Below are 27,682 nucleotides of genomic sequence, written 5' to 3'. Positions count from 1 at the left end.
GTTTTTCAATAACAGCAGTTAAGTGCAAGAACAACTTCAAATACATGTTGGTTACTTATGACAAGCAGGGAAATGAAAGCTCAAGTATTGTTGAGGTTGGGGTTTTTTAGCATTTAAGAATTCAAGTTTATAAACTGTAAAGGAAAATGTGTACCTTATCCTCCTGGCAATCAAATTGGTAGGCAAGAAAGAAGAAAAACAAATCATTTTAAAAAAAATATCCATTTGTGCTGCAGCTGTTCAACCTAACAAGCAGAAGCAATATGCAAACTGGCCGTTAGCCATCCCACAGGTCGTATTTCCCTCATGCTCATAACTGCTGTAAAAACAACACACTTATATCCACCATTGCTGAGAATAAGTAATTCAAGGATTTACTGCTCAAGTATTTCTCTACAATGTTCTAAATATTACAGAAAAACAAGTTTTGTTTTCTTTATAATTAATTATTTAAAACAAGATATGTATACCTTCATGCATCACAGATTTTCAATTTATTTAGGACAAATCTAAACATAACTTGCAGGAGGAAAGGGAAGATGACGTATCTGTTCATTCCTTGCTGCGGTTATGGAACAGTAGGTAGCTCAGTTCAGTGGAAATAACTAGTTCCTGGATTTATGTGATACCTTTTCAGGTTGCATGACTCTCAGTTTCAAAGCTATTGCTTCCCTAAATATCTGACCAGAGTTAGAGCTTTTTAGAAGATAGTGCTTGCTATCTACTCTTCTCAACACAAACACATAGTACCTACCAAGCAATAATAGGGGATTGACATATCTTCATAGGTCATCTTTATGAAAAGTTATTGATTTGCAATCATCTATGACCCTGCGTAGATTTAGAAGAAATTATCCCTTGTACCTCCCACTGAACTATTAATTAAAAAGAATTCCTGAGAACTACTGTAAATTTTCCAGTCAAACACCACACTCACTAGAGAAACGATACTGCTCCAAATGAGAATTATTTCTGCATTGTTAAAGGAGCCTGGAGAGATCCTGGCACGACCACTGGTATCTGCCAGCCTGGTGCAATCAATATGGTATCTTCACATGAATGCTGGTACACAAACCCAAACCCAGTTTATTAAGCCAATCTCCCAATTTGGACTGCTGTAATTTGTGCAGTAATAATGGCTCAATGGATTACACTTAGAAAGGCTTTCAAACCTATACCATTTTTTTCTGCCTTTTCAAGCACACTCTTCAATTAAATAAAGCATGTCAGTGATGCAATGTCACTTTACTACACAGTGCATCTGCTGACTATTATTTACCTTGGGCTGAATAGCCTCTTTCTGGCTCACAAGCTGAGACCTCAGGATGAGGACTTCTTCCTTGCGTACTTCAAGCTCTTCACTTACTGAAGTCAGCTGGTCCAGGAGGACTCTATATGCAGGGGCACCAGGAGCAGTTACCTCTGGAGATCGCGTTTCTGTGAGAGCCTTCTGCAGCTCGTTCAACTCATTCTTCAGTTTTTTATTCTCAGATTCAAGTTCTTGACGCTGCAAGAAATAGGGACAGTTCTGTCACCCAGCAGCATTCCAACACGCCTGTAAACCACAGGTACAAAACTACGGCTAGAAATGATAAAAACGATGAGTAACTGCAACAAATCAATCAATCTCTCCTGTATCCCTGGCCTTTTGACTACAGTGAATAATGCCTGGGAGGATTTCACTAACAAGGCTAACCTTTTCTCTGAAGTGCAAAATCAGAACACATATACATAAATCATATAGATTTGATGGGAAAAAAATTATCAATCTTTTTTTCCTTTATTCTTCCCTGTACAAAAAAAATAAAAGTTCACAACAAACAATGGTCAGTAGGCTGAGAACATTCTGCATCATTCAGTGGTATTAGGAAATACTTTTAGTTTTAGTGGTCTAAGGTACACATTAATTTAAATAATGCGTTTGGAAAAGAGGGCTACATTTATCACTTTATTTTTTCTCAAATTAACTTGCAAGCTGTACTAAGTGTTACAACAGAGAATTCCCCCTGTTTTAGGGGATCTTTTTGTTCTGCAGCCCCAGTCAGACGTTCTACACCTCAAAAAGGGCAATCCTACAATAAAATGATTGCTGGGGAATTTTTGTTCTTGTTTGTCCAGCTAATATTCTGAAACAGGAGGACTGATGTAATTTTCTATGCCAGCACCTACAATTGGTGGCAATAGTCTCACTAGAAAATAAAAGAAACCTCAGTTTTAGAATTACCTTGAGCGATTCATACTCCAACTCTGCACCTCTTATTGGAGGCCTTTCTTCCTCCTGTGTAAGAATACAGACAAGTGTGAAAAATAAAAATCCAATCCTTTCTATTCTTGAATTTAGTTGAAGCAGAAAAAGGAAAGGGAACTGAAATTGTTCTATAAAACTGGAAAACACTAATTCTGGTACTGCTGTGTGCTTTAGTTTGAATACTGGCATTGTCTCTTTTAATTTACTTTTGATTTTGTGAGACATAATTGGATAATATAAATAAAATCATATACAAATCACACTACTGTCACTGGTAATGCAACAGAGCAGGATGAATCCCAGTATGCTCAAGAAATTAACTGGTGGAAGAGTAGTAAGAAACAATTGCCAAACTGGTTTCATATATTTGTAAGTACTTAATGGACCAAATCAGAGAAGATTTTCACATAAAATACGCTAAATATGTCTAATCCCAGTGCTCTGGCTCTGCAGCCCGGTTGAAACATTTCTTATTCTGCCTAAAATGAACAATTACTCATTCTCTCCATCATATAAGTAGATTTCTACATTGCTATTCCTTAATAAAAACAGCCTTTGTTGTTTTTTTTTTCCGCAAAGTCCCAAGCACTTTTTGTTCCTGTTAACTTCCATCAGAAGATTTAACAGACCTTGGAAAACTAATATATATACCCAGTCCCTATACTAAGCAGCAGACATAAAACGTGTGGTTAAATGAATCAAGTACTAGCAGAAGATAAGGCTTTAGTAAGAGCCAGTCAGCTTTCACACAGCTACTACTTCACAAGAAGGGATACCCTGGCATCAGCATTTGATCAGCTAGAAGGAGTCCACCTTAGCTTTAGCACGGAGAGCTTGTTCTTCCTTTCTGTCCAGTTCATCCTGCAGGGATTGCTTTTCTTGCTCCAGCTCTGTAACCCGTTTCTGCAGCTTGAGGAACAGAGACATATCCAATGGTGCCTTTTTCTCACTCGGTTCCTGCTTTAGAAAGAACAGAAGGAAGTCAAGAAGTATTCCCCTTCCACATCACAAGGAAGCACTACAGTAAGTAAAGATGGAGGAACAGACTGGGGAAAGAAGGAACACAGAAATGGTACTTGACTCTGAGAATTGACTATTGGTATCTAAAATATTTCATCAGCTGTCAAACACTATTTTAAAATAGGATGTACTAGTATAAAACATATCTAAGCCTAAAGCCTAGCAAAAGAAAGCACTAGAGACTACCTAGCAGACAGGAGGTCTATAATTAAGCGTACCTTTTATTCTTATTTGTTTGGAGGGGGAAAGGAGAAAAAAAAGTCTGTGGTTAGACTCACCTGGAAACAACTGTAAATAGAGCCGCTTTTTTATTACTTCTAAATTATTTCTACAGTAAGTTCTTTAGCTACAGAGAAATCTCTCTGCTGATTGTAGATTTACAGGTTAATTTAGTGGGATGTGACATAAAAAATAGGTACCAGAAGATATATTTTTTGTCTTTTTTCTTTTATGATGCTAATTATACAGCCTGTTCTGAGCCTAATCCACTAGCTTTGTCACTATTTTCTGGGCAAGGACCAGCATTCATGATCTGAAAGTACACTGAAATGGTCCATCAGCCATTTTGTACTTTATGAAGCGAGAAGGTCAAAGCCTTTATTATAAAGTGCACCATAAAATTCTGAAGTCTAGAAAAGGAACTACAAAATTAATATTAATGACTGTAGCAGCCAAGCAAGCACAGCCATTTCCACTTCAGCTCCTTTTATTGTTGAGGGGAAGAGTCATAAAGCACACCAACAGCACAGGAAAAAGAAAGCAGACTTTGAGTTTTCAGGCTTTACTGGTTCACATTGAGATGCACCCTAGGTTTTAGTGTGGGTTTGTATCGTTAATCTGTATCGTTAGCCTAGAGTCAAACTGGAGTTTGAAATCTTAAGGGGTTAAACAAATACAGATTTCATCTTCCCAGTGCTGCATTTATTCACATTCTCGTATGAGTTCATTTTTTTCATCTATATCCTAAAAACCAAACCTGGCTCTAGAACAGCAAGTCAGTAAGTCTGTTAGCCAAACGAAAAGATGACATTTGGCTTGGGTGTGAAAACCAATCACATGTATTTGCACTGTCCTTTTCCTGATTATCCATGAAGGTAGGAACATCTTTCTGAAACAATTATGCAAGGTGGAAAATGTAAGAGGGAAGACAAATTATGGAAGAATCTACACAGAATATGTGTCAGCATCAATGTGTCAGGGTATTTGCATCCATAGCAGAAAATAATTTTCTGGGCAGGCTTTCAGAAACAGTAATGACAGCCTGAAAAAAGCAACTGTAGAGATAACTAACTGAGACAGAGCGCAAATGGAGAGCACTGTGTGATGGCTCACAGTTAAGAAGATCTCTAGGATGCACGGAAAAAGTTTTGCATCTGCAAACTGCCAAGAACAGTCAGACCACTGCCCTGACAGCTCTCTGCTGTGTCAGCACTCCCGCTTCTTTGGGAGGAGCCAAAAGGGGGAGTTACTTTGGAAAATACTAAGAATGGCTTGGAGTAGCAGAACACATTATTCATGATTATTATCCATCAGCTGAATCAAGAGTCACCATTTTGAAAATTTTTAAATATCCTGGGATCTGTATCACTGCATATGCAAAGGGACAGTACATTCTTGGAGTTGTATTAGTCTCTATGAAATAGAGGAAAAATGAATCAACATGAAGTTCTCACCCCCAATGCATTATCATTCCATGAAGCTACTAAGAATGTGGCTAGCCACCTTTCCACTTTTAACCCTTGAATATACAGCGCACAGACTCCTCATGAAGTCTCACTGGTTTTCTGGATTCCTACATTGTGCTGAAAAAGTGATTTGGCTTATAAACACTGGCAAGCAAATGGTTTGCAGATGCAAATCAATTGGATGGCCAAGTGTCTGGTCTATGTTTACTGTAATGCAGAAGAATTCAAAGCATACTTTCACAAAGTCTTGTTACACAGGACCACAACTAACTAGAGAATGAACTATTTTCAAAAAGGAAATGGGAAAAGCTGGATTAAAGCATCAGATATCTCAATGTAAGGATATAGCATTCACAAGCACATAGTAGAAAAAGAGATAGGAATGAGTTCAACCACTGATCAATGAAAAGTTGTTGGGGTTTTTTTTGACATTACCTCCATCCTTACTGGTAAGTCTTCTGCTTCTGTGATCTCAGAGCTAAAAGTATATTCAGACTCATTGCTACTGTGAGTTGAATCCGTTCTTTTGTGTCCAGGCTTGGGGATGTTCTGAAGTGCAAATGAAACAAATCAATACCGCTATATGGTTTTCCCTGTGACTGTCTCTTCACAACCTGTAATTTAGCTTGTAACATTTGGTGTTATTTCACAGCTCTCAAAATCTATAAGAAAAGATTTTTGACTCTGGTTTCTCATGCCACCTAAAGTCTATGAGTTCACAATCAAATCTTTGGAGACAGGTCAGATCCTATACCATCGAGTATTGCTGCACAAAGCAGAATCAAGCAACAATACAGCATTCTATGGGAAAGAAAAGCTCAGTTTACAGGAAGCACAGGCAGTAATTCTCTAACTTCCCAGATGCTGCACTGAGGAATACTTTTTCTTCCTGTCACACAAAGTATTCCTAGAACTACTTAAAACTGAACGCTGGATGAAAGTGGTACAAACAATCCCAGCACACGTGGATAACTTCAGGGCAAAATTAAGGGCAGAGAGCATGTGCAATACCACTAGGGAAGTCAGAGCAGTAATTTAGCCTTCTTCACAAAAGTGAAAATTAAAATAAAATAAAATACAATACAATAAATCAACCACAAATTTTAAATGTATTTGTTTTGGCTGAGCTAATCTAATTGATCAATATTTAGAAGGACAAATTCTTTTCAGGTACAAGCCACCACCATACAGCTGACAGCAGAATCAGTTACTAACTTATACCACTAGATTCTGCCTAAACACATTTGTGACCAGTTTTTTTTGTGCATATTTCTCCTATGTTTAGCCACTTACCACCATTAAGTTCATTTCATCCTTGAGATCATCATATCGCTCCTCTAAACGGCTGAACTCATTCAGCAGGTTCTGGTACCGTAACCGTTCATCATTCAGATCTAGCTCGAGCTGTTTTGTTTCCTCCACTAGCTTCTTTTCCATCGTCTCTGCCACAGAGAACAAGAATCCAAAGTGAGAACTCCAGTTCTACCTACCGTGCAGTGCATCCATCCTGGAGGTACAGGCACGTGTCTGCACCAGGAACACAGACAGTGAAAGAGTCTGCTGTTTGAAGCTGGTGCGTGGTATTTGTGCTTCTGTAGGCAAACATTAAAGTCAAATATATGAAGGACCAAAGCATTTCTTGTAGGAACCACAGAAGGGTTCACTCAGTCAAGTTAGCTGTTCTGCTAATACCTTGCCTTAGTAATTCCAGGAGGCAGGAGGAAGGGGTACTAGCCCAGCGCGGCATTATGTAAAAAGGAAAACATGAGACACTTTACACCTCAAGCACACTGACCCCCCTCATCGCAGCTGCCTCCACTACAGCCTTCGTATCTAGAGTCATGCTCTTCTGGCTGCCGTCTACATAGTCACAGCAGCCAGAAGAGCTGCGGTAGATTAACTGTATTGAATATCAGAGCCTTCTTTCTAAAAGTAAAAGGCTTTGTAACAGTCACCCTTACCAAAAAGATCCCAACCCCCTAGGATTTCGTGGAAACTCAAATAGTAAATAAATCTGATGCACGTGAGTTCTTAAAACAAAGAAAAGAAACTACTAAAATAAAAAGGAATGCAAACTAAGGTAAATCTATAGAGTAGAATGTTGCTTTGCAAGGTAACATGAAGTAGAAAACCTGAGCGAAAAGAACAGAGCCAACCTGTTATTTCCCTCGCCTGGTCATGGATGCGGCGGTTCAGCTCCTCCTTTTCTGTTTTCAGTAACGTGTTCTGCTCTTTCAGCTCCGATACCAGCTACAAAGGTCATAAAACATTTGACTCAGAATGCAGTTCATCTTTCATCAGTAGCTCTAACAGCAACAACATCCTTGTAAGAGTTTAAATACTTAAACTTTTATTCAGAGAATGAAATCAGTAAACTAAGTAATGACACCTTCATTTCCCAAATTACGTTCCCTAAATACGTCCCACTGCAAATTTCCCAGGATGTTCTGCACTCCACTTCTGATCAGATGCCAGAACTGCCTTGAATCACTCCACTGTGCCATAACATTTTTCAGTAAAGTCCCAAAGATGTAATTTACACCTTAAAATAGAAATATTCCTAAAATAGGAACAAATTTGGCAGTAGTGCTGTGTATTCCATTGTATTGGGTAACACCATAATCTATCACCTTGCTTCTGCCCAGAAGTTGTGCCACTTTAACCGTGCCCAGGTTTGCGGTTACTCATTTGTCTCTGTGGTTACTATTTATGATTACTAAAGCATTCACTTTGCTTAATCAATTAATAGTTTTCCTTATGTTTATCTGGTCTTGAAATGTATCCCTGCAGCATCACATAATGATGGAATGGCTCTTCCAATATGTGAAACTTGCACCGTTATCAGCAAGTAATCTTGTCGGGAAACAACCTGTTTGATATGTTTGTGGTTAAAGCAGAGATAAGGGGTTAGTCAAAACCTGCTGAACTAGACAGTGCATGCATACATGTGTTTAATAGGCTAATTGTTTAAATTAGTAGGATAAGCAGGTACTGTTGAATACTGTGTATGGGACAGATCTCTGATATCTATGTGATTACAGTCTCTAGGAAAGTAAAATGATTGCTTTTTATGAATGTGCTTCTTCTGACTAATTGAGGAAGCTTAAGTGTTTCGATTTGCAGATACTTTCAATATCAAAATCTGAGTAGATTGAATACATGTATTTACATACAATATATAGATCTAGTACATTCTTCTACCTTCACAGCTGTACTTATTTAGGTATCAAGCCTATTTAGAAAAACATAAAGGTATAACATTGCTGAAAAATACTGTAAAAATATCCGCCACACAACTGAAGCAATTAAGCCTGAGTAAAACCTGAGTGGACATCAGACCTCTATAAATCTTCTCATGCACCTGAGGCTGCATACTCGCCTGCTCGGTTTCATGTTTGTATTTGTCTGCCCATTCCTCAATGGTTTTCTTCTCAGACTGAGTTTGGTGCAGCTCCTTCCGGAGCTTGGCAATCTCCTCCTGAAGGCTGAGGACACGGTTGGTCGCGTTTTTGGCCTCCTCCTCACTCATCCGAAGCCTTTCCACGTCACTCCGCAGCTTCTCTGTCTCCGTACTGTACGTGACCTCCAGGTTGCTCAGCTTCTCCAGTAGAGATTTGTACTCTTTGTTCTTTGCAAAACACAACACAGACATGGCAGCTGTTGGAGAAGTTCTAGTTTAAGGGAGCCTTCTAGTTCCCTACAGAATATACCCAAATATAGGAGCAAAAGAGCAGCTTCCCCATTTCAAAAAGTTTCACTCTGTTTTCGCAGCACCGCTTAACAAGGTGACAGAACAGTCCAGTCTCTAAGCCTGCACATTAACATTCCAAACTAAAATCAGACGGGGAGCCCACATGCACCAAACATGATCACCTCTATGGAAAGCTCATGAATATTTCATAGCTTTTGTTCATGGAGTGTTTGGCACCTTCCCCTTAAACAGAGCAACTCATGTGCTTCAAATGAAATAGTGACATTAAGGGAGTAGATGTTTTCTCTCAGTGCTGCTGAGAGACACAAATGGATGCTTTACTGTTCCAGTTCTACTGTGACCTCCCTTTCTCTTGTATCAATGTTCTTGAGCAGAAAGGAGAACGGATACATTACAATGAAAATTCAGTGCGTTCTTCTGTGAATGCCCACAGTGCTACTGAGAAAGGTAATACAAGATTTCTAAACATTTTCCCTGAGGCCAGGGGGCTTCTACCTGCTCATCAATTTTTCGCTGCAGCTGCATGATCTTGTTCTCCAAGCCAATGTGAAGCTTCTTGTAGCGTTCTACAGACCGGGCCTCTATCTTCAGTTTCTTTAACTCCCTCTTGGCCATCATGCGCCGGTAACAGCATTGCAGGTAAACAATTGCCTTCAGGGTCCGACGGTAGTGCACTCGAGCCAGCCAGCCTCTGACATGTTTCTGAATAATAATAGACTTGTGCTCCCGAAGCATCTAGAGTTAAGTAAAAACACCAAAAGGGGTATTAGATTTGCAAAGTACACCTGCTCAGTTAAACAGACTCCATAATGAGAAGTGTAGAAATGATGTACAGAGTCCTTAGCATGAAAAGAGAAACTTCTGGCAAAGAGTAACAAAAATAAAAAATGGAATTAATTTAAACAAAAAAGAAGAGGAAAAGAAGACAGGAATAAGGAAGATGACAGGGAATAAAATGAAAAGGAGACAGAAAGAAAAACATGGAAAGAAAGAAGTGGAGGCACACTGAAGAAGCAGGCATGCCTTTGTGTTGATGTCAGATCCACGTTAATTACAAAAACATACTGTACCTGTTGGCAAGATTACAAATACAATCTTTTTTTTTTACTTCATCTTTAGACATCATTGACATGCTGCACAGGATTCACCAACACAGACTTTAAAATTACTACGCCTGACATGAAATGCAGCTAGTACACACTAGAACCCAGAGTAAATTGTAATAACTGTTAAAACCTGCAGCTGTAGTCTAGCTCACCAAACTACAAATTCCAGTCAGTTTTCCTTCTTTTTTTTTTTTTTTCTTTTTCTTTTTTGACATATCTTAGACTTGCCAGCATGGAAAAATCTCCATTTATTCTAATCAGAAATTTTATATCGTAATAATTCCAACTCATTTCATGGCACAATTTTCAGCCATAGCTTTGAGGTGTTTAAAAAAAAAAAAAAAAGTAATAATTTTTAAGAATAAAGGTGAAGAATGCCAGCAACCTTCATCAGTGTGTTAGCCAGAGACTTCCACTAAGAAGAGTCTGCTACTTGTTTTTGGGTCCTTGACCCACTGATTCAATCTGAGATGCTCCAAGTCTGGAGCACCTGAATTCCAGCAGACCACAGCTAGGCTCGGAGAGCCTGCCCAAACCCACGAGGCTTCCAGGACTCAGGGAACTTGACAGTTCACCTAAAAGCTTCTGTAAATCAAACAGTTTACCCTAAAAAACCAATTTAAGATTTTATGTTACTTCCTGGATTTGATAGCTTAAAGATCATATGCAGTTCACATTCTTACACTGATTTACCACAAAGCTAGTAAGACAAACTGGTAGGGTAACAATAATTTTATTATTTTCTACTTCTCAGCAAATAAATTGAAATGTGTTAGAAGTGTTACACATTTCCAGATCAGTGAATTTAAAAGGTTCACTGGCAAAGCGGCAAGATTATAAGATACACAAACTTCCTCACTTGGTATTTATTTCTGAAGAAAAAATGAGACTTGAAATACCAGCAATTGGTTAAACAGCACAGCCAGGTAAGGAAATCGCTCTCTCAAAAGTACAGTGAGATCAAAAGCCAAAGTCCTTCTGAGTGCGTGTCACACAGTCAGCATTCCTGCCTCCTCCTTACACATTTCCCGGAACAGGCCCTTCGGTTACACACGGGTGCCCGAACAGCCCAAACCCAACCAGCTTTCAACAACACTTTCCTCTCACGTTTGAAAGCTCCCTCAAGTCCCATAAAATACCTCCATCGTGCAGGGACGGTGCTCATCTGCCAGTGAATTCTTACACCCATGCCATCCAGTGAGGAAACACACCGCTCCAGTGTAAGGTGAGAGGATCAGAAAAATTACTTAATTTACCAGGTATTTCCCAGGAAAGCTTATGTAAAAGCTGTGGAGGAACTAAACTCCTTGTGAAGCTGAGAAGCACATCGCAATGTCTTGGTCAGAAGCTTTCCCCAGGATGTGTGAAATAGATGATTCAACCATTTTAAATTCCTTGTATTAGTCATGTGACTGCAACACATGCCCTCTCTTCTAACAACAACAACAACAGGTACCTTTCACAATCCTAACGAACAACACCTGTACCGTGTAGTCCAACCTCACGGCTCAGCCCAGGTGTGCCGCACGGGGCAACCCTTCGGTTTCACTCATTTGCAGCCATCATGAAGTTGGGAACAGCAGCGTTTACCTTGCCACGGCAGGCACAGCCTGTGCTTCTCCTCCTGGCCAGCCCCGTATCCCAGCTTCAACAAAACCCCACCTCAGGAGGACACCGCAGATGCACTTCTCAGAACGCGGTGGTTTACCGTGGTGAACAACTCACTGCTCGAGGGGGGATACTCCCTGACAGGCAAGTCCGACCACCCCTGCCGGGGACCCCTCCAGAAATCTGCCATCTCAATTAAGAGGCAATATAACAGGTTTATAAAACTCCGTGCTACAGGACAGATGGGGCGTGTTTCACTTCAGGCATACAGGATCGTCTCCCGTCTTCCTAAGGGTGGCTTTTAGCCCACGGATTGCTGTGACCCACGTCTCACTTTGTCATATCTGTCAGATTGTACCTTATATAACCTCACAGCGTAAAATACGGTTTGTAATAATGAAAATGGTAAGAATTCCAATAAAAAGGCAAGCAGATACCCGCTCAAAAGAACAACCAAGTCAAGCACGGGGATCTTACTCCTTAGAAATTCTTATCAGGGATTACTTGTTTTCAAACTTGCTGGTTGGTGTATGTTAGAATGCTGTAATTTAGACACATTCACATGTGACTGCGTAGGCAACTTTAACAGAAATGAAAAATACACAGAAACCTCAAATATAAGAGAGAAACACATAGAACATAAGCATTAGTTGGCTTTTGGTTATAAGCCCTCAATGTTTACCTGCTTGGGAAAAAAACAGAACTCTTTTGGCTAACTTTTCAGCAAAACACAGACTGACTTTTGAGCCTAGTTAAAACAATTCATGTAGACAAAAGTGCCATGAAACATGCTGGCATTTTGTAATTTAACCATCTGAATCATAATTCTGTTTCCAGCCCTGTAAACACTGAAGAACAAATTCTAACTTCTCAATTGAATTTTTATTTTTCAGCCAAGCGTGATTAGGAAAATATTATCAATATCACTAGCACAGGGTTATATCAATTTCTCTCCAAAACAAAACCAACATCAATACATTTAAAAAAACCCTAACAAATAAACAAACCCAAAACCATGCTTAAATTTTAACCTCCTGTTTCTGTGGGTATCTCTTTGCTAACATTAATCGTCAGTACATTCCATCAGCCATTTCAGAATCACTGAAATTAGGGATGGAATAGGAACAGCACATCACAGATGTATATTGATGTGAGCAATGCTGATTTGGACTCACGGGGGCACATTCACACAAGGCCATTTTCAGTATTTATTGTAAGTGCCTAAACATTATATGTAACAAATGAAAAAGTAAGAAATGCTGAAAATCGGTCAGACTCTCCACTGACTGCACTGAAAGTCTAGGTACATCCATATTAGATGACAATGTGAGTATCTCTAAAATGACAAGTTCACTGATTGCAGTATCAGATCTTTTTAATTTCCAGGTGCTGTCCCTCAGTCCCTCAATCCGTGCTGTGTTATTTTGTTTGTGTGTTATGAGTAACAGCACGCACAGAAACAGTTCTGATTCCCAAGGGAATACCACAGAGCAGCTTCATCCTGAATGTATGTGGTAATAAAGCTAGAGTGAAGAAGTAAAACATGACTCCTTACCATTTGGTACTTGTTCCTGGCCATGTAACCCCTTAAGAGAGCCTGAAGAGCAATAGTAGCAGCTCGCATGCATTGGTATCTTTTGCGGACCACATACATGCGCTGGAACTTCTGAATGGTGATGGCAGCCCGTGTTCTCCTCAAGAACTTGGCATAGCTAAGCAGGAAAAAGATTACCTGTAATTATGTTTTCCAGTGCTTGAATGCTATTTTTTTTTCACATCCTATAACATTACTCTCTTTCTCAAGAGCTAGACTTTCTACTTCCGTTTCTTCCTAACGCTGCCAGTGATACAGCATATTTACTTGCTATTCTACCTTATGGTAGTACACAGAATGACAAATTATCAGAAACCTTGCAAGGTTTTACAGAGAAATGTTTTCACTTCCTCTGAGAACTGTGCTGTAGAACTGAGCAAATACACTCCGCTTAACTTCTCATCGGTTTTTCTCCAGCTTTAAAGCTATTTCCACTATGCCACCTTCCAGACCTCCTCTTCTAACCTCAACCTGTAGAAAACATTCACCTGTGTTTGGTCTTCTCAGCAAGACAATTACACAGCATCTTGACATAAGCCTGTTTCCAAAGGTTGATCCTTACAGTCTTTATAACCACCTTGTCTTTGAATACCATCCATACTCCTACCCTTTTCTCAGACCCATCCATGGCCACCCCTCAGAAGTCAATCCAAACAAATGACTCTGATGTATCTCCCCTCACAGCTGCACCCTGGCTGAGGAATGGCTTCTCCAGCAGGACAGACAGACCCAGCTGGGAGGGCACATGGAAACTGGGCAATAAGGACTCAGCCGAGAGTTCTGCTTTACCTCACCTGCAACATACCTCCTAGTACTACTTGTACGCTGCTCCCACTAATGACGTACTGTTCTAAGTATCACACAGCCAGGGTGCTACTGTCCTCTCAGGAAGGTCAAAACCAGACAGGACAGACATACTCATTATATTCAATTTCCTTCATTTCCCTGGAAAATCATTTCCTCTCAGCCAGTAGAGGAAGGAGAGAACAAATGTTTCACATTTAAATGTCCTATTTAAAGGGATCTCAATTGAGGCTAGTGTGGGTTTTCCCATGAGCATTGCTTACCAGCGTGCTTGGTACCCTCTGACATGTCTCTGAATGGTGATGGCAGCCTTCCTCATACGCACGTACTTCTTTCGCATCAGCCAGCCTCGGATCGTCTTTTGGATACGGATACAGGCAGCTCTCAACTTATCTGCCCTTATTTTTTCCAGATAGGCTACTTGACCAGCCCGGAAAAATATTTTTGTCTTACCAAACTGGTACTTATCCTTGTCCTATTTTCAGAGGTAAAAAGAGGATCAGTTACAGCATTAAATGTTAGTGCATTAAAAAAAGGCATTAAGGGCTAAATGAAAGCACAGTTAGTAAAGAGGCAAAATTATGTGTATAATATTTCCAAGTACACCTAGACTTCATTTAAGTAGTGGAGGAGTGTATTTTCTCTGTATGATTCTGTTAACAAATTAATACAAGGCCACAAGCACGGCCTAAAGAAGTACTGTGCGATTTTTGCTTAGACAAGAATGCCACGAAGATTATAACAGACGCGGAAGGCTACGGGAGGTGACAAAGAGGATGAAAGCAAATACAGGCAACACACATGTACAATGTCCTGTTTAAATTGGAGATAACCCCTCTGAATGGTCCATCTTAAAACGTATTACGCAGCACAAACCAACCCACTGGGGATTCAACCATGTACACATCATTTACTGCATTTACTAAGGCAGAACAAAGCATCTTGGTGCTGCTCAGACACATCTGAAATTTCAGAACTAAACCAGAAAGAGAGGAATATTCTGTCACTATAGGCTATAGTACTCCTGGGAGGGAAAACCTGAGAATATACAAAGGTACACTGAATAAAACTGATTTTGTTGATTGTTTGATGTTAAGTTAAAAGGAACTGCAGTCAAAGAGCTACAGCTTAGGACACATTTAACACTATACATTAACACTATAAATGCAGACACATGCATATAAACCAAAAGATTTTCGTTGTCCACCCAATGACACAGAATTTAAAAAGCTGAGTCCCAACCTGCCTGCACAGTATTTATTTGTTTCCATAAACGTCCTAACATTGGCATTGCACCACAGCAAGGTAAGCGTTCTTGCTTTTGTATCCTCAGTAATTTTTTTAAGTTTTTTTTAAAAAAAACCCAAACCAGTATCCTTGGTCTTTTTCTGTTCCTGACACTTCTGAATAGGTCTCAACTAGCCACCTTCCACTAAGAACTGGCCGGCACTGTCTCTTTGGAGCCTGCCTGTTGCCTGCGGTTCACCAGTTCTTAAGAAAACCCAAGAAACCCATCAGTGCAGGTGCAAAACCAGGGGTGTGGATGGCATAGCCTGGGAATAGGGCTGCAACTGGATGTAGAAGGTAAAGCAAGAGGCTGCCGAGGCACGGGGACAGCCACAGCGCTAAGCAGGGAGACAATGTCACGAGGATGAAAGGAGTGAAAAAGGTTGACTTCAGCGCAGGAGCTGAGGAGCGGTGAGAAAGGCACAAACACGTACACAGACAGAAACACCTCCACATTAGAAAACCTCCAGATAACTATACCTTCCTTCAGCTGTGGTTAATGCGTCTTGCCGTTAAGCAAGGTAAGGCTCACCCTCAACCCACCCACACTTAAAAAAAATCACTGTCTTCCTTTCCTGTGATACACTGGGAAATTCTACAGTTCCTGCGCCAATATCGGCAGTTCAGTACTCTGTAGAAGTGCTACAACAGCGTGGCGATGAGGGGTAAGCAATGCTATCTTTACTCCTTCAGATTCCAAATGCTCTCAGCACTAAGTCTGGTACCAGAATCAGCTTCTCCAGGACATTTTTACACGTCTGCTTTCGGTCACTAAGGACATCTCTCTGCTTCATCAGAACACGGTAACGGCTGAAGAACTCTTGGTACGTCCACCTGTCCCAAAAACAGAGACAGTGTCAGTCCCAACAATGAGTAATTCTCTTAAAAAGAAGATCTGCAGCTGAAAGCAATCTAAAAAGTGGCAAACACACCTGGAGGGGAAGCCAGCTGCACTGATTCGGATGGTCTCCAGGACACCACAAGCTCTCAGCTGCTGCACTGCCCGCTTTTCATCAAATCTACATAGGAATAAAAACAGCCTGTGGGTGTGGGGCTACTTCTGTATTACATGGGACCTCTGGCCCTGTGCACACCCAGGACAGACGTGGCACAGAGAGGCAGCAGGGGTGGGATGTGGTTAACAAGTCCCGCTAGTGCTTCTGCAACTCAGCGCTAACAGAGGACAGCCTGACCAGGGAACTGCCTGAGCCTGTCGGCTGCTGCAAGCTGCTTATCCTGTCCTGCCTCCCGCTGGCCTGCCCAACAGCCATGGGAGCCTTTGTGTGCCCGGATTTTAAGCAGACTTCTGAGAAAGGCTCTAAGTGAGTTCATACATGAAAAAAAAAAAAAAAAAAGATAAAGAATGACACTGGAATCTGCAAAAGCAAATTCCAGCAAATGTCAAATGAACTCAGGCAGTGCAAACTGCCAGTCACATTTAAAACAGCCAGCAATTAAAATGCTAGTAATTTTCCTCATATATTACCATTAAAAAAGAAAAAAAATGCATCAGGAAGTATTTCTCCTTCTGTTCATCCCAAAACAGCCCCTGCTGTACCATGTACACATACACAGTGGGTTCTTAACAAGAGAAAGCGGACCCACCACCCCTGTGTGAGCACGGTTTAGCAGAACCTCAGTCCGCGAGGCTTTGGGCAATCCCCTGCCATGCACAGGCTACACAAACCTATGTGAACCACCTTACGTGAATGGAAACTTGAAGTCGTTAGGCTTAATACAGCGCACGTAGTGTGGAGTTGTAGCGTTCAGGGTTTCCATCAGCAGATGAAGAGAGTTTCGAAACTTTTTGAAAAAGAAAAAACGGAAAACCATCAGGGAATAGCCTCAATAAGCTCAGTCATGTTTGACATAACCTCAGGAAGTGGACCTAAGGATATTTTCTTATTTGCAATAATCCTTTCAGTAATAAACACCAGCTTGTTTTTGTTATGGTAATAGATTTTCATTTCATTTCAGGTATCATCTTTGGGTGAATTACGTTATAGTGAGACAGTCTTTACAGGAGCAAAGCTGTGACAAGTTACAAAAACATGGGATAGACGAGTTATTTTCAGCTTCTGACTGTATCATGTACCCCGATCTTTGTCTAATCCATCTCTTCATGACAAAATCTCATGGCATATTATTGAATAGTCACATTATTTTAAATAAATTTTAAATCAAATTTAAAATCAACAGAGGGGAAAAAAAAAAAAAGTATTAGTTTCTTCAGCTCCACTGATCCCAGAGCTACACGTCAGATCTACTGAAAAGAGCCAGTATCTGAGAGTTTTAGGAGCTCGACTTTCAAAGAAGTATCAGGACCACAAATACCTAATGTACTGCAGTATATTCTTCTAAGCACAGAATACCCTAATAGATAAAGAAAACTACAAAAACATGATTGAAAACATGTTTTAAAAGTCTTAGTATGGATTTCCCTCTTTCTGTTGAACTCATGATTCTAAGCCAACCTCTATTTCTACACAGAATACGATAATGATCACTTTTGTATTAGCTGTCTTCAAAATTTATAAATTAATATACATGGTTGATTTATAGTAGTAGTATGGGAGTACCCCTAACACTTCAACTCATAGATTCAGTCTGACAACAAAACTGCCAGCCCCAGGATACAGTCTGTTTGCAAAATCAGAGATGAAGCTCAAATTAAAAAGATAACTGGGCAGGGGTTTTCATGCATCGATTGCAGAAGACTGGAATTTGCAGCCTGTACCACAAACATGTGCCAACCAGATTTGCATTCTGTACAGTAGCATGAATAACTATTCCCATTCCCACCCGCAGCCTGACATGATTTGCTTCAGGAAGGTTATAGAGAAATTATGAAACTCCAAACCAAACATTCTCTGAATTCCCTGATTCTCACTTAGCAGTGTGACTAGCTCATGACACTGCACAGACACTGTGCTAACATCTTTGTTAGGGAATTAACAACCACCCAAGGCAGTGGACAAAGCCAAGGCATTTTTTTGTGATTTTATTAAAACTCTGAGCACCCAAGAGTTGTGGTTGGTTCATCTTCAGGAACTGGCAGGGGACCTCGATACAAAGAACTGATGCCCTCTGAGAGCTAATTTGTATTCCAGGCTCTCCTACAGTAACACAAAGAGTTATTGACACAGAAGTGGACAGCCCTGGTGCAAGCCCCAGGCAAAAGAAGAATGCCACTGCTCACTACCAAAGTGGTACAGGCTGGCAAGTAAATAAAAACCAGGTACTAATCTGCCAAAAAAGTTCCCCTTGGCTGCTGCATACTGTCTGAGGGACAGTCCGTCATATATAAAGCACGGACTGGGGACATAACCATCTTGAGAAAACATCTGTTATTTCTCTGTGGAGTGAGAAGTAACAAAGAAGTGAGTTCTCCAGCCATACTGATCTGCACAGTTCTAATTTAATTCTGGCACATACGTGTGGATATTTTATGTTTAGCCCATTGATAACTGGAACCAAGTTTCCCAGTTGACTGAACTCCCACTTTTTATTTGAGTCAGACGATGTGCCACATGATCAAAAAGACCCAGTGTAAGATTTTCGAAGCTTCACAGCATCCAGCATGTTAATTCTATTTTAAAAAACATGAGTTTTGGTTTTGGCACCACAGTAAGAACTGAGCTCCCTGAAACTGTGGCCCAAAATGTATTAGTAATTAGGGTATACTTGCTCCAAACTGTAAGCCATAATCAGCTGCACCTGTCTCAAAATCACAGAGCATCCCAAGAAGCACCAGCACACCTTGAGACCTATGAGACAGAGGGAGGCAGAGGGAGACGTTATTTAATAGAGTTGCATCTTCAAACTCACCTGATGTCCCACAGTTTTCTTATGCTCCTTGCTGGCTTGGCCTGGCCTGGCCTTGGCTGGTTTTACAGCCGTTCGAGACAAAGGCACGCGCCCTGAAGGGGTTGCTGATGTGGGACTGAGGACCTTCTCCTCGTCCTGGAATAACTCTGGTAGCAGCTTAAACTGGTATAACAGCAGAAAAAATATAGAGAGTAAGAATCCAGCAAGTGATTGCCCCCATTTGTGCTTAAGGTAGGTAGAACCCAGGCTCAGTTTTTGTAAGCACTGTGGTTTTGCCAAACTCTACATGGGGACAATGCAAAAAGCATTCAAGCTAGTAGTATAGTGAGAGGGCCATGATTTAATACTAAAAATTCTGTGAGTTTGATCAGTGAGTCTCCTTCTGAAGATAAAATTCTGATTTGAGTTTTTCTTCATAGAGCCAGCAATAGCTTCCATGTGAGACTGTTAAGATACTGACAGCAGTTTCATAAGTACCAATTGCAATTATATACGGCTGCGCTGATCTAAGAAAGAAACAATAAGGTCCTTTCACATTCCAGTGGTGCATCAGACATCTTTGTGGTTGAGAAATATCTAGGACACTGAATAACCCAGCCAGGCAACAAAGTATATTCCTGCTTTATCGCTCTAAATTGAAATAATCAACTTAAAAGAGGAACCACCAACTTAAAAAAAAAACATTAGCCAAATTTATCTGACTGAAGATCTACTCTCAGGTCAGTGGGAGTGGAGGAAAAACCTAGAACATCTTTTCAAATATCACACAGGGCTTCCAGTTCCCTTTCTCTAATGGCTACAAAATACACCCATATATAATAGCTGCTTTGAAGTAACTTGTAACTAAAAATAACACCACCAGGTCTTTCCACTGACAACTACAGCACTTTAGAAGCATTATAAGAGTAAGAAAATCTGAACTTCTCTACCTGTCATTGAATAATCTTTTATCTAGCATCTGTGCATTTTCTCCCAAGAGATAGGAGCATTCAATTTTCAGTACTAGAAAGTGCTTGAGCTAAGTACAACCTAAAAAATAAAAAAATTGGGTTTGCCTTATAAAACTTGGTGAGCATGCACAATATCAATGAAACATGCTGTGCAACAAAATGGTGCTTGTGCTCTGTGGTTGTGCCAGATGGGCTAGCAGAAGGCATCAAACGTTCCTCAGTAGCATCCAGCACAGCACTCTAGCATAATATAATGACTACGAATGCTACAAAGGTATCCTAAATTCCTGAACTAAAAAAAGGAGTATCACAGCTTAGCTTTATCTCACTTGAGTCTGCTGGATTAGGAGCATGATGACCTTAGATTACCTCTGTAGCTGGTGGAAGAATGGCATTTCCAGAGGGTAGCTTACTCCGCCTCCTTCCACTGACTCAACAAAGAGTTGAGGATGACTGGGCCACCACCACCTTGCTCAGCTGCGCGCGGTCAGACAGAGCAAGTCACTATGCCCAGGCATCTGAGCTACAGAGCCAAGCCTTTCCATCCCACACAGAAACTTATCTGAATGCAATATGCTTTGTTTGAAACTCCTGATGCTCTCACACAGCTGGGGTGGGGGTGGGAAGGGGGTCCCCAGTGTCTCAGTTGCAGATGGATGAGTTCTTTAAGCCTTATTCCCTTTTTCCAACCCTGGGAAAATCTGCCTGTGGTGCATTTCAAAGGCACCACTTTCATAGACGCGGCCCCCAGTTCCTGCATGCAGAAGAAAGGAGCAATGCAGGGCCTTCTGCAGCACAGGCCCGCAACAGGACAGCGTTGCTGAGATGAGCCACTGTTGGGGCCTTCAGGTTTTCATTTGATTTTGGTTTTTAGTATCTTATCCATTTTCCTTGTTTTGCAGAAGAGTAGGAGTGTTCCAAGAAAGGGAAAACACTGATCAAAGGGCAGGTAATTCACGTGGTAGAAAACAGGCAAGCAAGCATTCTTCCCCTGTAATTTTTTCAGACTTAACACACATGCTGCTAACAACCTTACAGATCGTTTCTTTCAGTACAGAGCCACAACAGAAGATTTCAACAACACGCCAGTAACAAGCATAAAAGCTGAGGACTGTTGTATTGCTTTCATGACACATGCATGGAAACTGAACTAGTTGAAAGAGGTCCTGGGGGTGGATTTATAGAGAAGGCCAAAATAAATAGCTAAACACTACGGTGCCTGCCAAGAGCAGTCTGTGTCATGCACTTTGGAGAGCAAAGAAGCATTCGAGCTGTATGTGAGAGTGAGCATGGGCAGGATGACAGATGATGCATTCAATTTAGAATTACCTTCTGTTGAATGTGCACAGCAAACGCAGAAAACAGCAACAACAATAAAAAAAAAATCAGAAATGCAATCCCACCACAATTACAAATAAAGAGAGCCTGCTGAAAAGTAAAAATTAAACACTCTTCTTTTGAAAATCTATGTTCTTCACGGTTGATTTTTGTCTTTTTTTAAAACACTGGGTTTAGTTAAATTTACCATTAGGGAAAACCTTGTTGTTTCTTAGTGTTTATACTGAATTGACTCAACCTGCTGAGCTTGCCCAAGCCGTTACGCTCTAATTGCAGCTACATCCCCACTGTCCCTTACTCACTGGACCACATCCCCTGGAGCCCCTTGCCCCTCGCCCTGCACAGCACACTGCCACACCGCGGCACAGCCAGAGCTACAGGCGGCTGGTCCCTGCCAGTGCCCCAGGGATGCCCCTGCCTCCCACACTGCGACAACTGACTTCACGCAAACCACTTCTCTCACTGAAGAGCCTGCTGTGGTTTTTCCTTATATCACATGTTTTAATCATTTAGCTTCACATACCTGCTCAGAATAGAAACAGAAGAGAAAAATGTTGGTTTTCTAGCATGATTTTAAATAGCCTGTCCTTGATACCCAGCTTCCTGGGCCATCAGCGCTAGCAAATTCCCAACAGCCATCACAGCACAATGTCAAGTTAATTGCCTTTACATTTCAGAAGAGCACAACTAGCATTTTTGCCATTAAAAAAAGCAGATGATGCCACTGAAGGCCTGTTCTATAATACTCCTTCATGCAGTATTTTTCAATTCAGACGTTTTCTTTCCTTCATAGATATCAAGACAGCAAGTCTCTGTAAATTCTGGTTTGTGTCATGAGGGTCTACACATTTCATTCCTCCCTCAGTTTGCTTCTGAAACAAAACTTGTCTCTCCTCCAGAAATTTTCTGTTTAATTGTCAGGCCATTAGCAAAGAGCTTCTGTTTTCAGATTACAAAATTAAGGGCTTAACTCTTAACCCTTCTTATACTACTGTAGTATATTAGAACTCCTTGATGCCTTTGCAGAAAATACAGCTAAGTTTTGCGGAAAGTAAAAAAAAAAAACCAACAAACAAAACCCCACCCAAAAACCCCAAACCAATCAAAAAAAAACCCCAACCACACAATCCAAAAAACACAAACAGTGAAATCAGTCGCTAAATATAGGCTGATCTTACATGGACCAAAATTAGGCTACAGGACATTCTAAATTAATACAGATAGCCAAGTAAAACACAAACTATATTCAATTTCAGTGGATCTGATGCTAAGGGAGAAATATTTCCTGTGTTTATAAGAAACTTTATATGACACTTAAGTCAATGATTCATAACTGCAAAAGAAGAGAAAAACATCCTTATACTAACCTTACTTGATTTTAGGACCTTAATCTGTTCTTCATAAACTGTGTCTTTATTCTTTTCCAAAAAGCCTTCACATTGATATTCCACCTGAAAACCATCATTTCACAAAAGTAAGTACTAAAATATTTAATATTTTGCATAGAATTCAGCAGCTGTAACATTCAGATTTAAAACAGGTAATTCTTGTGGATGTTGAAAATATCAGCTCCGAAGTCCATCTTTTATAAACACAGATTTTCCTCAAGGAGAGTGCTTTCTGGTAAAACATAAACCGTTAAAACATATAGAGATGAATACTGTTATTGCATTATACCAGATATAGTTCACTGCTGAGAGATGCTTGTGGGAAGACAGCATGACTGAATGGTTACCGTAAAGGTGAAGAATCAAAATGTGTGTCGAGCATCTCCTTCACTGAAGTTATCAGGGCTGCAAAATTGTGTGAAATCCAGATGCAACTGAGAACAAAATCTCATCTCATTAGCTGAGAGGCAATAATAGATCTGCCTGCAGCTTATTCTGAAAATGCCTCATTTGTACTCAGAAAGACTATTTTTACCAGAAGCAATAAAAAGTCTGAATGTTGTGATAATACATAACAATCCCCTATCATAGGGCCACAGAGGCTCCTGGACCAAGAAACAACCAGAGAATCAGACAAAACCCTAGTATTTATTTCATTGTCCTAATTCAAGGCTGAACAAAACCCCAAAACTATTGTCAAAAGTATGCTAATTCTCATGAAGTGTCTCATGCTAACTCTCCAATCTTGTACCAGGAGAAGCGCAGACTATAAAATACAAGAGCAGACCCTTACAGCAGATTTGTGCTTTCACAGCAGACAGACTGACAACCATCAGCAGCCCCTCTTGCAAGACTGCAAAAAATTCCTGGGGGGGGGAAGAAGGTTGAGGATCTCCCCCAGATCTCTCCAGGGCTGAAAGCCCCCTCGGAACATCACCGTGGGTACCACTGACGTTCTTACCGCGTGGGCCAAAGCCACGAGAGGGCAGCAGAATCTCTTGCCTTCTCCCAGAGAAGATGTCAAGGCACTGAAGTCACTAACCTGCCAGCTACAGCTCTGTTTTTCCCTTCAAGATGCCTGGGTGCATTCACGTAAGCACACAGAAAAGCACAAAATGCTTAGCACAGGCAGTGCATCAGAGCGGAGAGATGAGCCAACACCTGCTTGGAGTGACTTTGGGCGTTCCTTAGCCCTCGCTGCCCAGCTAAGGCACAGGAAAGCCTTGTGGTCAAGTATTGAAGTTTAGCGTGATGGACAGTGCGTGAAATATTAATTAAATCCTTTTTGTTCTCTCATCCACCAAATAAAACAGAACTCATGAATCTGAACAGTTACAGAGGTGTCCTTGCTGCTTTCATTAAGGTAACACTAGACACAACAAGAACAGGACCCCTCTTCTACACGTAAATTCAAGAACCTGGGAGAAACGGAGGCAAATAAAGGCCTCCAACCCCCGCCACCAGCACCTACAGACCTGCTGGCAAGAATCACAGAGCTTCTCCGAACTTTTTTCAGCAAAAATGACAGTATTCTGAGGCAGCTCCTTTGTTTAACAAGACAATTATCTTAAAACAGGATTTTTAATTTTTTTATTTTATTTGAACCCGAGGAGTTGCTCAGTTTGCTGATGTATCGTGGCAGCTGAACAACACATGGACTCCACTGAAATACCCCTCACCCAGCTTCTCAGAACCCGCTGCTCACTGCCCGCGGAGAGGAGGGTAAGAGCTGCACACGCAGCTGCAGCAGTCAGGGGAAGGGTGTGTTACCCTCTCTCCTGCTTGCACATTCAGATGGCAGCAAAACCAACATCCTTTTGTTGTCGCTCATCGCTAAAACTGCAGTGAGATAATGATTTTCTATTTTGTGTATTTCCATGGCATAACTGTGCTGTGAATTGCAAATACACTAGGCTGTTAGTTTTGAAAAAGGATGGTTAGTGTTTAAAGCATGTGTCAGGAGCTCTTGATTGTGCCTCTGCTCTGCACTGCTGCCAGATCAACTTTCTTCTCCTGGTAGGGTGCACAGGCAGGCACAAATTTTGCAAGAAGACGAGTAGAGCCAGGGATGCTGCTGCCCAGCCCCTGCCTGCAACAGCTGCCCACCCCAGGATCCCCTCCCGTGCACACGCTCAGCAACACAAGCCACGGAAATAAGTAGCGGAGGAAAAGTCCTTACCTTGTCAGCAAAGTGCTTGATGATAAAAGCCTTATTTGACAAACGTGGTTTTTCAAAGAGGGCACATTTATTCAAATGAGTATTGTATAGTTTTTGGGCCCAAGTGTCATCTGAGCCTTTTGGCATCTACAAAAGAGAAGACACAGCCATTGAAATGTCTTGCAAATTTTTCAGGAGTAAAAGAAACTAAGACGACAGGGGACAACACTTTGTGGTTTGCTTTCAATCTCCAGCTCCTCAGATTTCCAGCACTGCCATGGGCAAGGAAGCCAGTAACCAGCTATGCACTGTCTAACACCCTGGACCGGGCGCAGCCCAGCAGCAGGTATAGCTGCTGTGTGACACACATGACACTAATAATGCTTCCACTGTCACACACCTGAAGGCAGGGATCCAAGAGCTACGTTATCTGACTGAGCAGCATCTCAGCGGGTCAGAACTCATCCACTCTCATTAAAGATTTCTCGTGGTGCTTTGTGATACACAAGAACCCCAGGCTGAGTTTCCAGTGAAGTAGAAGCAACACGCCGCCCCCTGTACATGGTTTGGCATAAATTAAACTAAGACAAAAGGTGAGACACCAAGTGAGAGGCAATTTGGAAAAATCTGACAGGACCAAAGCCTGCACTTGCTATACTTGGGGAAACAAAAAGTTCCCAGAGTCAAAGCAAAGGCTGATCAGAGACCCAGGAACAGACACAGATATATGATGGGGGGTGGGTGCGTGGAAATCATGACTAAACCCATTGTTTCTCTTCCCATAATTGCCAATTTTGTTTGTATGTTTTCCAAATCCTTTCAACAGCAGAGTGTCAAAGGGATGGCTGTATGCAGGTGACTTTTCCCTGTGAGGCCCCAGAAGCAGGATGGCTGGTGACCTCTTTCTCTATGAAAGCCCTTGAACACACACCTTGCACTCCTCATCCAGCAGATCCAGAATTCCCATTTTGGCCTCTATGAGGTTGATGCAAGGCTGATTGTCGTAGAAATCAATCAAGGTCCATGGTATTTGTTCCTTCATATATTCTTCCTGTTCCAGTTTAAAGACATGCTACAGGGCAAAAAGAACACAGTTTTCTGTGAAGTAAAATGCAGAATACAGCCAACTCTCACTTGAAATCAGCCTGGCACATAAATCCAGGCTGTCAAGTGACACACTAGTTCAACTGAATAAACCCTTTAACAAGTAAAAGAAAAAAAGTATGAAAAATAAATTAACTAATTTTCCTGGCCTAAACCAAACAGACTAAATTAAAGCACTTGTCCATATTCTCTGCAAATAACGTCTGTTTTTCCCTATCTTTTTACTATATTGTCCCACAATTACTGTAAGCTCTTTTACCTCAAAAAAACCCAACACAAAACCCAGAAAAAGCCTCAAGTTCAGGAACAGCAACTTACGAAGTGGGACATGCCATGCATTTATGATTTTGAAGTTAAGAATACTGCTCTATTTCAAGTAAAACTTCACTATAAATACTTTTGTGTTTCCTTGTACAAGAACAGAGCTCCATTTTCTCTTAAATGGCTGCTGATTTTTTTTCTGGGATGACGCACTACATTAAAATTTATTCTTCAGCAAAAACCTGCAAGAATGACTCTAGGAGTCTAGCACAAGAAATCCTTCAAGCAAAATTCTGTGGAAGATTTATCTGGTACAAAGATCTGTAACAATTGTACATTTACTCAAAAATGTTATCACTAAAAACCTGCACAGCTTTCATGAAATGTGCATAGGAGATGAATTAAAACTAGAGGCAAAAAAGATAATAAGATATTAAACAGGCAAACTGTGGCCTTAATAGCAGAAGCACTCTTTGAAAAAGACTGCTGACTCCAGTTATTTTAAATGATGTTTTATCTCCCATTTACATTTTAATGCATAGTAACTGCTCCAGCAGCAGACCCGAACTCGGAGCACTGTGGGCAGGGCTGGGGGCCGCCACAAGCACCCGGATCCCCGGGGCCAGCCCCCGCCACGCCTGGGCTCAACACACAAACGCCTCCCTGCAGCTTGCTGCCATGCTCTGCCAGGCAGCACACAACTGCCCTGACAAAGTGGTTTATCCCTTTTATTTCATTAGCTTAACGTCATCCTTTCCAAAGCAGCACTCCTTAACGGCACCCGCGGGAGCCATTCCCACCCCGCCGCTTAACGGCTGGCGTTACACGCCGAGTTAATTCCTGACAGGAGAGCCAACGGCAGCCTTTTGCTGGTGAGTCGTATCCAACCTAAGTCCTGGAATAAAACATAAAACCATTTCTTCACTGTAAAGGAATTAGCAATTATGTGGTGAAAGATGTCTTCAGAGCTCATTTTCCTCACGGACAGCGGGTGGCCGGGCCGGCGGGCAGGCTGCAGAGGCACCAGTGGCGGCCAGGCCATCCCTGAGCAGCACGTGAGGGCTTGCTGGCTGCCACCACACACTGGGCTTTCACTTAAAGAAATTTCCACTCTGTGTACCTCCACGGCAGCCCAACGGGTCCACATCCACCGGTGTGGGGTTGCGTAGCTTGGCGGGGCACCCGCACCGAAGCCCCGCTGTGCCCCATCCTTCACTAGATGAGCACTTACAGCAACAGCGTGAGAAGGAAGGGAACCCAGGGACCTTTAGCAAAGCAGCAAACCCTTACAGCCCTTACAGACTAGGTCTTTGCTGTGGAGCTGAGAGAACTCCGAAATACCTTGCGCTTGGCAGTTATGACATCCCACTTAGGGAGCCAAAGGCGGCTGTGTCCCGAGCGGCAGGGAGAGGGCACGCGGGGGCTGGAGGCCGGCTGGCTGGCCGGCATGCATCCCTGCCGCGGGGCGAACGGCCAGCACGCACTGCCAGGGCACTGTGCTCACCCAGACGCTGCAAAGCCGTTCCTGCACTGCAGCACAGCCTAGCAACGGGCCCGGCATAAATAACTCGCCTCATCATTATGTAGGTAA

General features: G+C 41.6%; 1 protein-coding gene across 9 annotated transcripts in view; it reads right to left on the bottom strand.

Annotated features, from left to right (window-relative positions):
• The window catches only part of MYO5A (myosin VA), a 103,323-nt gene that overhangs the window by 20,188 nt on the left and 55,453 nt on the right, over positions 1-27,682 (bottom strand). For 5 of the 9 annotated variants that reach the window (XM_056345905.1, XM_056345907.1, XM_056345909.1 and 2 more), the window contains 17 exons: positions 25,658-25,798; positions 24,748-24,873; positions 22,548-22,631; positions 18,893-19,054; positions 16,770-16,867; positions 15,997-16,083; positions 15,790-15,898; positions 14,041-14,252; positions 12,935-13,091; positions 9,161-9,400; positions 8,333-8,581; positions 7,110-7,203; positions 6,247-6,395; positions 5,389-5,502; positions 3,062-3,208; positions 2,225-2,278; positions 1,280-1,507 (listed from right to left, as the gene is read on the bottom strand). In XM_056345905.1, coding sequence (XP_056201880.1) covers positions 1,280-1,507; positions 2,225-2,278; positions 3,062-3,208; positions 5,389-5,502; positions 6,247-6,395; positions 7,110-7,203; positions 8,333-8,581; positions 9,161-9,400; positions 12,935-13,091; positions 14,041-14,252; positions 15,790-15,898; positions 15,997-16,083; positions 16,770-16,867; positions 18,893-19,054; positions 22,548-22,631; positions 24,748-24,873; positions 25,658-25,798 — 2,451 coding nt within the window. The remainder of the gene's footprint in view (positions 1-1,279; positions 1,508-2,224; positions 2,279-3,061; positions 3,209-5,388; positions 5,503-6,246; positions 6,396-7,109; positions 7,204-8,332; positions 8,582-9,160; positions 9,401-12,934; positions 13,092-14,040; positions 14,253-15,789; positions 15,899-15,996; positions 16,084-16,769; positions 16,868-18,892; positions 19,055-22,547; positions 22,632-24,747; positions 24,874-25,657; positions 25,799-27,682) is intronic. The other 4 variants (XM_056345906.1, XM_056345908.1, XM_056345910.1 and 1 more) reach the window with 1 other exon arrangement.

The sequence above is a fragment of the Falco biarmicus genome, chromosome 7, assembly GCF_023638135.1.
Source record: "Falco biarmicus isolate bFalBia1 chromosome 7, bFalBia1.pri, whole genome shotgun sequence".
NCBI lineage: Eukaryota > Metazoa > Chordata > Aves > Falconiformes > Falconidae > Falco > Falco biarmicus.
Note: the sequence above shows the minus strand (reverse complement) of the source record. Positions and strands in the feature narration are given on the sequence as shown.